Here is an 11,505-nt window from a genome sequence, read left to right on the forward strand (position 1 = left end):
CTTTATGTGCTGGCGATTACATGCCTGAGTCACCACATTCAAACATAGCCTGATGGGGCAAAGCAAGTTCATGTCATTCAAGGTATATTTTATCTCCCACTGGTTATAGACGCAGCATATTTGTCATTTCAATGTTGGCTATAAATCCTCAACATGGTGGTGTTAATCCAGCTAGGGTCCATGCAGGAAGCAAAAGTACTAAAAGTCCCCATGGTCCCATGAATGGTGATCTTCCTTCAGTTGTTGGCCTTCAGTTGATCTAAAGCCCATATTTATATTGTGTTGTTCAGTGGAAACACTGTTTTATGATTACATGCAAGGTTTAAGTTTACATCTGTGATAGTCTTGACAAACTACTGTCCTTCGAAAAACGATATTTATATTGTCAGATATTAGACTCTCAAAGTCACGATATGGCTGAAGTACTGCCGATGTGACTTTAAATTTAACTCACTCACTCGCTCACTCACTACAAGCACAGCTCTATGTGACTGTAGTCCTTTAAGGGCTTCAGGTCGAGAAAGACATGTAGATCAGTAAATATATCTTGAGGCTGACTAAACATAGGCTTCGCACATTGCATTCATAAGGCGCCACTATGGAGTGTGATTAGCTGACCTTTTCTCGAAATGGCATGGGAACGAGAAACAGACTTCACAAACTGAACCCCTGTTGGAAATCAAACACAGGCTGTCCCGCTACCGAACAGTTGGGAAGACAGTAACAGTGCGAAACGAAATCCTTCCCAAGTCAAAACATTGATTACAAAGCAGTCTCGTTTCCTGCTGACTGGGTTCCGTCCTATTGCGCAACTTAGTGCAATAACTAGTCCAGACTTTTGAGACCAACTCATTCAACTGGATATATAAATATTAATCAGTATTATTTGATACATCTAATCACTTGTATATTGCAACACTACGCTCCTTCTAATCCTAACAAACACGTCGCGCAGCGTGCTCTGTCTTACAACGTGCTCTGACAAACGGAAATCTGGAAATGGTGGAAATCTGAAAACCAGGCTCCGCCGCTAAAAAAGTTTGGCGGGCTGGTACGGCAATGATATATTGTCAATCACATTGTACGTTGCAAAAATGCATTTAATAAGCTTAACGAATACATAACAGGTGTAACCAGTGGACCAGACGAATTGTGAATCATTGTACGATTACATTGTACAATTAATTTGTAAATACCATTCTCTTATGAAACAAGAAACTGGCAATCAGTGTAACCATAGTTGTTTGTAGTGTCTCTTTTGACTTTCACACGAGAAAATTCCGATCGGCTGAAAAGTAGGTCATTGTCTGAATTGGTTAATGGGGCCCTGACCTAAATCAAACCTTCCTTCCAAGAAGAACCAAGGAGATATTTCGATTTGTTTCCGACAATGTTGTATCTCTCATTCCAAAACGTTCTTTAATGTATGTAACATGAAAAGCAATCTTCACGAAATCCTTATTATAGAAAACCAGCAACTGAAACGAGATAACTGTAGTATTGTTTAGTTTACACCAAAATGGAAAAAGACTGAATGACTGAGTTTAGTTTAACGCCGCTTTTAGCAATATTCCAGCAATATCACGGCGGGGGACACCAGAAATAGGCTTAACACATTGTGCCCATGTGGGGAATCGAACCCGGGTCTTCGGCGTGACGAGCCAACGCTTTAGCCACTAGGCTACCCCACCGTCCCTAGTGGAAAAAGAAGATATCCAATACATGAACATATATTTTTCGACGCGTAAGTACGATTGATATATTGTCTCATATATGTCCTTATTCCAGTCTTTCTTTACCAATTGTCAGATGGCAGTACCTTTCCAAGAACATAATTCGGAAGGAATGAGATAGCATTTCCATCTCAGGTGATATAAAATTATAAAATATGCTAAGGATGATAAATAATGATTTTAGTGATCATGTTAGGGATTCAAATGTAAATAATATCACAACCCTATTCATTGACGTACATACAGTATGCAAAGTAAATGACAAGGGGTTTGGCTAAAGAAGTATCCAATGGATATAAAAATGACATGCACAAACAGTAGGCTTCGCAAATCAAAACAACGTTTATACATGTAAGCTTTACTGAAACAGGCTGCCCTAAAATGTAAGCAATGGTACAGAGAGAACTGCATATGAACGAGGCTACCAGAAATAAGCATGTCAATAAAATGTTGGTATTAGAAAGGTTAACTGTTTATTATGAAAGAGGTTTCGTGCAACAAGCGTGTAAATATAACTTTAAATAAGGTAAACATCCGTGTTAGTACATAATGAAGAAAATTAATGTAATCTGGCTGGGATTTCAACAAGCTGTTTTACGAAACATGATTTGGAATTATAAACCAACGGTCAAATTGATCTCTTTCGAATCGTGTGTTACAATTCATGTCACTTGAATTTGAGATCTATGAGAGGTAGTCATCAATTAATCTTTGTATTATCCCATGATTACGTTGCACGAGCCTCTCTTCTCAGGAATATTTTGGTGATTTTTCAGTGAAAACATTGTGGTGATCGCTCCATGTTTACACACTCACTAATGCTGCAAGTACAGCAATGAGACACGTGTTCACAGTGAATGGCATCCTGCTTCCACTGGTGTGACATCTGTAAACATCAGTTGTTGCTGAAACAGAAGAATCAGGAATGTGGGAGATTTGGTCACAGAATGCCTTTGATACGTTAAATGATACATCAAAAATCACCTTGTTCACTAACATAATGCGTCTAATACGACCACCCTGATACGGTGCAACGTTTTCGGTTCAACAAAATGTTGGGGGTTTTTTGTACCAAAAAAGGTCACGATTGACTCTTAAGTTTAATATACGTTAGTGATGAAATAACAAGGGGCCAGTCTCAGTTCCGGTGCCTGGTCACACTACAAGAAGAGACTTACTGCCTGTAGATGTGTCTTCTTTGGTCTCTGAGATCAATGGCAAGAGAGTGTTCCAGAACACACACTGCTGCTTTCTCATGCCCTGCTCTGTGGTCAGTCCGGACGAGGAGAAGACCAGGAAACGTTCATCCATCCTGTTGTACGTCGGCCATTGGTAGTTTGGTGTTTCCGGGAGGTTGGGGTTTCTGTGAAAATGGATTGACGACCGTTTAACATAACAACTATCCACTTGCTGGTTCGATTAATAAGTTATCGTTACAAACCATTTTAAGCAATTACTAATATTCATAGTGAAAAAACACGATGGTTGTTACTGATGTGATAAGAGACGTATACTGTCCTTGACACCCACCTCACATACAGTGAACTCCCTCCAAACCGACATTCCCTGTAAACCGACATATTTATTTGATCCTGAATGTCTCCCTATATAATATCATGTAAGAAACTCCCTCTAATCCGACATCCCTCTATTCCGAATTCCGACACTCAAATCCGGTCCTAAACACGGTTTAATGCAAAATTGATTTTGTCTAAACCGACACTTTAATTTCACAAGAGATTGCATCAGCCAGCACATAGAAAAAGAAGAGCTTTATTCAGTATTTATGTCCACATGACCAAGGGTACAATTCAATAAACAAAATATATCACATAGACAGGTGAAAGATTTAGGAGTTTTACATTCTGTGTTGCAAACAACTGATTAAACTTTGATCTGGCTATCCATTGAAAGCATAATGCAAAAGTACTTTCATGTCCGTTGTTTTTTTCTTTCTTTAAATTTGTCTGTGTGTGGTTCAATTTTGGATTGTGTTTTAAAAGACTCCCTCTAAACCGACCTTTTTCACCGGTCCCGAGCCATGTCGGTTTGGAGGGAGTCCACTCTATTTCACAAGGAATGGGATTCGTTACAAAAGTGTTCCAACACACAGGATATAAACATCGCACTCCGAACTACACTCGTCAAACAGTAATGTAATTTCATTGTCTGTCACATCATTGAAATGAGGGAATGCTACAGTGTCACTAATAACAACATTGAAACACAACTTTTTGCTATCTGCGAAAATGATTGGACTACCCTTTAACATATCACTTCTCCACTTGCTGGTGTGATTAGCAAGTAGTCATTACAAACCATTTTAAACATAATATTATTCACATTTAGAAAGAAAATACACAACATACGGATTTCTCATTACACCACAAAGCGAGACAGACTAATCAGAGAAAATTCTAAATTAAAGTTACTAACCTGATATGGACCTGTACAGATATTTAAAAAAACCTAAAGATATATGAGTCGTATTCTGTCCTATGAACCCCCTTTCGTCCTGAAAGTTCATTTAATGGGCATTTGAACTCTCGTGAAATGAGAGTATCCACTCTCAAATGAACTGTGCACCCACCCCCCTCTCAAAGAGCTGTATCCGCGCCTGGCCACAGCCCCCAAAATGAATCTGAACAGAAACAATGCAATGCATCGCTCACATACCTCACAGGGAATGTATGGCACGGGGGTTCGTTACAAAATTGGTCGACATAAAGGTGGCTAATTGTATTATACAACCGCATTAAGCAATTAAAAACACCATAACAAATAACATTCATATACTACAATGAGGATATAAACATTGCACTCCGAAATTCATTCGATAAAATGTCATTATCTATATCAACTTTGAAGTAAGGGAACACTGCAATGTCAATAATTACACCACAGACAAACGATACTTTTATCTATTGAGTGTCTTTCTCGTGCAATATGCTTTTGGAAAATATACCATGAAACAATTTCCAGTGGTTCAGTTTGATTCAGTTTGGTTTGTTGGAGATATACAAGCACATTCCATTTGCTTATGCTTCTGGAAATTAACCACACCTCCTTGGAATATGTGAAGTCAGTGCAAATACCCAGTTATCCTCAGACTCAGATTTCATTTAATGCAAAGGCAAACACACGGTTAAAATCTTACGAATGAACCACCGAAAATGATTGACGAAACAACTTATCGGAAGTTATAAAGAGATAACATAATTCAAAGCAAGATTATATTGTCGATCTTGCGAGGAAAGCTCTTGTTAAGTTCGAAAATGCTACTCCACAGAGACAGCATGCAGACGTTTTACTTATATACCCAAACCGGACTCTCGGAACAAGCCAAAGGATAGAGCGACCTTCTTAATTCTGTTGTGAATTCTGATGGACTTCATTTTTGTTTAAGAATGCTAAACTATTGCTCAAAAGAAAGTATGCAGTGTGTTTGAAAAGAGTGAGAGGGTGAGTGAGTTTAGTTTTACGCCGCACTCAGCATTATTCAAGCTATATGGCGGCAGTCTGTAAATAATCGAGTCTGGACCAGACAGTCCAGTGATCAACAGCATGAGCTTTGATCTGCGCAATTGGGAACCGATGACATGTGTCAACCAAGCCAGCGAGCCTGACCACCCGGTCCCGTTAGTCGTCTCTTACGACAAGCATGGGTTACTGAAGGTTTATTCTAACCCCAACCTTCACGGGTTTGTTTGAAAAGAAACTTGAAAAGAAAAGAAAAGTATATATATATTAACATCTGTTTCATTCCAATTGTACAGCAAATATACACAATTTCATTTCATACAAAGTCGAAAGTACCATTAGACTGACACTAAAAGACACATGGTATCATTGTCTTAACCTCTACACAATTCAACAAGGTGTCATCAGACACATGTCATCAGATGTTGAATCAGTAGTGAGTATGGCCACCGTTGGCTCCAATACACGCCAAAACACGTCGCCACCGAATGACGGTAGGCGTGATCCATTGCCATTCCTGTAGGATACATTGTTCCAGTTGTTGAGCGGTGACAGGTGGCGCTGGTAGTCTTCTGATTTGTCGATCCAGGTAGTACCATAAGTCTTCTATTGGTTTCATGTCGCGAGAACATGTTAACCACGGCAAAACAACGATGTTAAGGTTATGCAGAAAGTCGTTTGTCAGTTTGCTGTACGAGGCCTTGCGTTATCGTGTTGGTAGACAATGCCACGTGCTTGTTGCTGGATAAATGTCAACACAACTGGTCGCAAAACTTCGTTCCTGTATCTTCGAGCATTCAGGTTGCCATGCATAATCACAAGTCTCGTTTTGAGATCGCCACAGATCCATCCCCAAACCATCGAGCTACCGGCTTCAGACGGTTGGACCTGCTGAACGCAATTCGGAAATAAATGTTCACCTACTCGTCTGTATACACCTAGCCCGGCCGACATTACTGTACATGCAATACTTATTGTCGTCGGTGATCATCAGACGTCGCCAATCACGCATCTCCCAACGTCGAACTCGCCTGGCCCATGTCAATGGACGACGTCGGTTTTGAGTGAGTGAGTTAAATGCACTCTGCAGTAGGGTCGACGTACTCGAATACCATGTTCTTAGTCGCCGGTACACTGTATGTCGACTGATATGGTGTCCCAGTTCAGTCGCTGCCGTCGATGCCGCCGTTACAAAACGATTTCTCAGATGAATTGTCCGGATGTGGTGATCATCACCGGGCGTTGCCACACGTGGTCGACCACTTCAGGGCCTGTCTGACGTATTGCCTGTTTGTCTTAGTCGTTGCATCTGATGACAGTTGCTCAGGTGCAGCCGAAGGTTCTTGCAATGCCGGTACAGTAAGCCCCTTGTTGGGCCATTTCGTCAGCTCTCTCTTTCGAGTTGCCTCAAACGTGGCATATTGTTTCTGTTCTTTTTACTACTGTGTTGCTCACGTGTCGCGTAGGTTGTCGTATACCGTCAGTATTCACGTGTTACATCAGAAATAGTCGTTTTAGATTTCTTGTGAGGTCAAGGCGATTCGTTAACTTGTTTCGCTGTTTGTTCCCGGAAAGAATGTAGTGATATATATATGTAATATGTTGTGGTGTATATTTCCTTTTCAGCACTAGTTTATTATCAATTTAGGAGAAGTTCTCTTCAAATTTATTTTTGTGGTTAATTCAATTTCTCCACAGTAACCAAGCAACATAATATTGCACACAGTTGGCAGTATCACTGTCAAATATAGACCATGATTGCTTTCATATTTACAAGAAGAAGTACTTACCCAGTTTTAGCAAAATTCGCCCAGTAAGTCATCATGCTTCGACTTATTGACTTATCCACATCTGTCGAAGTAAAGGCATCCCCGAGAGGATGCCCGAACACCGATTCTATCTCGAACGTATGAGGAACTCCCATCCATTGTGGTGGTGGCAACGATGGGATCATATGATTAAAAGAGTACAAGTAAACACTGTTATTTGCAGAATGTGAAGCAGCCAGTTTGGTAGCTGGACACTTAAAGAAACTGTCTCCAAGGACGCCGTCAGCACTGTCCACGTAGTTTGGATGTAGAGAAGGGACATAGATATCAGCATACTGAGCTATAATAGCTTTGACAATGTTAGACGACCGCCCCCTGGTTAAGGTTTGTACAGTCGTTAGGAACTGTGTTCTGCTGACATTAAGTTGAGTTGTAAATGGAGAAAATATTGTAGGCAGACGCCCTATGAGAAATGACGTGCCTTCATTTTTGTTCACCCCAAGAAGGATTTCCACTTGCTTCATTTGTCCTTTTTCAATGAGTGATGCTGGGGAATCGGGTAAGAAATAGCCATCTACGACTGGACTGAATTGTGCAGAGCCATCAATAGGAACGAGTGCTTGATTTTGTATTACCGTTTCTGGTGGTAGAACTCGGATGCATTGGAAAATGTCAGCATCCGATTTTGCACTACAGTTCGACAGCTCTGCGAGTCTTCTTGTGCTGCTGATAGCCTTCGACGGTTCAGTAGATGTCCACATTGCATTTGGGGCCCCGCTTTGAAGAATGGCACGAGTGAAGCGGTCACGTGATATTGGGGATAACAAATGAAGACCAATCGAGGCTGCACCTGCACTTTCTCCAAATAAGGTGATCATGTTTGTATCTCCACCGAATCTTCCAACGTTGTTCTGAATCCACTGCAGAGCAAGAGCCTGATCCATGAGACCTTGGTTACCAGGAAACCTGTCAGGTCCAAGATATAGAAATCCATGAGCTCCTAAACGATAGTTCATGGACATTACGATGACGTTGTTTTCAGCAGCAAGATACTGACCATTATACAAAGGCATGTTGATAGATCCGGTCGTAAAGCCTCCGCCATAGATCCAAACCATGGTTGTGAGTTTTGTTGTTGCTGTGACATTACCTGGTGCCCACACATTGATGTAGAGACAGTCCTCACTGAAGGAGGGGGGAATTGCTCTCCAGAGCATTCCGTATGCAGATTCAACTGCTTGATGGCAAGATGGTTTCATTGATTGTGCTTCCTTGACTTCCGGTCTCCAAGAGTCCATTGGTTGAGGGTACTTGAACCTGAGATCACCTATGGGTGGTCTGGCATAAGGAATACCATAATATGTGTCGATGGTCTTGCCAAAGACGGAAGATCTCAGACCAACAACTTTGCCATGCGTGGTGTTAACTTCCTGTCCTGACGCTCTCTGTGGTGTTGTGAGAAGGGACAGGACCACGGTGAACAACAGTATTTGCGTCATGGTTTGTCTGTGAAACGAGTAAAAAAGTATTGTATAAGCGAGAGAGTGAGTGAATGGGTGAGTGGTATGAGTTATTTTAAATGTTCATCAAAGTTTCAAGTTACATTGTTATGAGTGTTACATTTGTTTATGGAAGAGATCAACACATAAATACCTTGACGGAGTTATGAAACCGTGGAGAGCTGTGTTATGTGTGGAGCACACCTACCCCTGTGTGTTCTCAGCCGTCGCCCTCGTTGAAAACCTTTCACGTTTTGTGTATTCAGATATGCGTGAGGGTTGCCAAACCTGTTGTACTTGAACTCGATATGCATTTGACGTCATCAGAAACCAATGGCCCAGCTGCACAGAGGCGATTAAACGTGTATATCTTTTATCACCATGCTGCGAACTGAAATTAAATATTCAGTTCACGAATGACACAAGAGGAAGGAACAAAGGCTCCGTTTATTACGTTTCGTCGTTATTGGTACAGTTTATCACTGTCATTCAGAAGAAAGTAGGTCACGTATACAACATTTAAAATACAACGAGCTTTCAAATGTTAATACATCGTTCGGAATCAGATATTAACTATTCATTACTGAACAAAAGAAAGTTTTAATCAATGTTTGATGGTGGCTAAATGTGCAACAAAAACGAAATGGTCTTTTATCGGCTTCGTCAACTCGGAGATCCTATTTACTGTTTTCATACGTTCACATGCCCTGCAGACAAGCTCGGTGTGTCCCATGGATCTTTATAAATATAGCACGCAACACTGACTTGACTAGAAATGTTAAGTCACCCTCTCATTGTGACTCATAACAACGGAATGTGCATTGAAATTAATCTGCTTGCGCAATATTGGCAAGATCACAATATAATGTTTTCAATTGGTTATTGAACTGAGCTACTTACACAACATCGGCAATATCACAATCAAACTACTTTCATTGACAATCTTGTGTTTGGGAAAATGATCTCAAAGCACTAAGTGTATATGTTTTACGTGTGTTTCGATACGGATCAAACCAGTTCTGAGCATGCAAGGGTGAGAGTTTTTTATCATAATTGTAGTGTTTGCCAGGGCAGGGTTCCTCACATGCACAGATGAGAGACACGTCTTGACAGTCCCATACTTTATTCATGACTAACCATACAGGCCATGCCGCTTCCGGTCACCCAGATAATACTAGTGACACAACTTATTATCACCAATACACTACAATAATCATCAGGGTATACACTTCCACATCGGCGGGGAAACTTGATTCATAATGACAATTCAGGACTTAATTCTGTTGCCGACTTGCTGTGAAACGCTTGCTCCTGCTTGGTTAAATGTCATACCAAAGGAAATATTCCCAAATGCGAGGGGCGGTGGGGTAGCTTAGTGGTTACGTGATTTACTCGTCACACCGATGACCTGGGTTTGATTCCCCACGTTAAAATGGATAAAAGTATAGCATTACCACGATCAATCACTGTCTGTGTAACGTATTTTATGATTTAAAAAAGCAACATAGATCGCTTGGAATAAGAGTATACTTTCGGACGTTATTTGTTTTGGAAACATTGTTTTCATACGCATAAATAAAGAAAGGCAAGCTGGCCTGAGTTTTCCTATGAGAGTGCAATGGTATGGGTTTAATAAATATTGCATACGAGTTCAGCGATCTCACCCACTCAGGCACAGTGGTTATCTGCTGGCGACTGGGGACCTGGGCCTAGATTTTCGAAGCTCTCTTAGCGCTAAGAGAGTCGTAAGTGCCATACCCTAACATTAACATACTACTACCTTAGCGCTAAGAAAGCTTCGAAAATCTAGGCCCTGACTCTGAGAGTGTGGGTATTTATCACCCAAAACTGTGTTCCACAGGAGATATCGCTTGTGTGAGATCATAGGATATCTCCTAGGAGATATGTCCGGCTACTGAACAATTGGGAATATAGTAACAGTGCGGAGCGAGTTCCTTCCCTTTATGTACCTCTCTACAATGTACGAGAACCGGGTTAGAAACAACCTTGTTGGCACGGTGAAAAAGATAATGAAGACACAGTTTGCTGTCTGGGAAGTGAATAAGGTACTCAAGAACATTTCCAGCCAGGATGTACACGTGGACCAGGTAAACCAAACCGGTCCCCGGTATAAGGCCGCCAGGTGGGATACGTGTAACACTGAGACTAGCGATCCGATCCATGATACTTATAGTTACCTGTGGTGAGATAGACTGACTGACTGACTGACTGAGTTTGGTTTTACGCCGCTTTTAGTAATATTCCAGCACTATCACAGCGGGGGACACCAGAAATGGGCTTCACACATTGTACCATGTGGGGATTCGAACCCGGGTCTTCGGCGTGACGAGCCAACGCCCCTGATGACATAGAGACTAACCTAGGACCTCCAAAGGTTTCCACCACTAACGCAGACAAAATACAAACCCGTCTGTCGACCAGAAATGTACCCGGCGAGCTCGACACCCGTGAAGTATCCATTACACTAGTGGACCTCGCTAAAAGGCTGTCCACCATCCATGACCACATCAGTTCCCAGATTAGCTCCCTTGAACGGAAGATGGATTTGTTTGCATCCGAATTCAGCAACAGACTCCATAAACTCGAAGAGGACAACGCCAAACTCCAAGTAACACTTGAACACATGGAGAAGAAAATGGACAAGTGTGAATCTCAGTCACGACGGAACAATCTCATATTCTACGGAAGAGATTGCAATGCCGGTGAGACATGGGAGGAGATCCGAGTTAAATATTTTATTGACGCTACCCTGGGTATGGCGACATCACGCAGTATCCCGATCGAAAACTGAAAACTAAAGTACTGTCGGAAATAGGAAAAAACTGTTTTTAGGCTGTTACTCTGTATCCCTAAAATTTACACAAATGCAAGTAGCATATGTTGAAATAACCCACATCGGCCTAACTGGGCGTTTAGTTGGATGTGTAATAGGATATCCAGAAATGCATGTTTACTCGTGAAATCGGGCAAAACTTAATAATAGCTGCTGAAAACAATAGATCA

General features: G+C 41.4%; 1 protein-coding gene across 2 annotated transcripts; it reads right to left on the minus strand.

Annotated features, from left to right (window-relative positions):
- Positions 1-2,253: 2,253 nt before the first annotated feature.
- Positions 2,254-9,098, minus strand: LOC124259536 (acetylcholinesterase-like). 2 transcript variants are annotated; one of them, XM_046693674.1, is made up of 4 exons: positions 8,690-9,098; positions 7,004-8,488; positions 2,912-3,096; positions 2,254-2,638 (listed from the first exon to the last, which is right to left on the minus strand). In XM_046693674.1, the coding sequence occupies exons 1-4, from the start codon at positions 8,803-8,805 to the stop codon at positions 2,538-2,540; spliced, it is 1,887 nt and encodes a 628-aa protein (XP_046549630.1). In that variant the 5' UTR covers positions 8,806-9,098; the 3' UTR covers positions 2,254-2,537. The 2 variants fall into 2 exon arrangements, with proteins under 2 accessions (XP_046549630.1, XP_046549631.1); XM_046693675.1 differs by having other exon boundaries at positions 8,636-8,770.
- Positions 9,099-11,505: the final 2,407 nt, after the last annotated feature.

The sequence above is a fragment of the Haliotis rubra genome, unplaced genomic scaffold, assembly GCF_003918875.1.
Source record: "Haliotis rubra isolate DU_JTF1 unplaced genomic scaffold, ASM391887v1 Scf727, whole genome shotgun sequence".
In the NCBI taxonomy this organism is placed as follows: Eukaryota; Metazoa; Mollusca; class Gastropoda; order Lepetellida; family Haliotidae; genus Haliotis; species Haliotis rubra.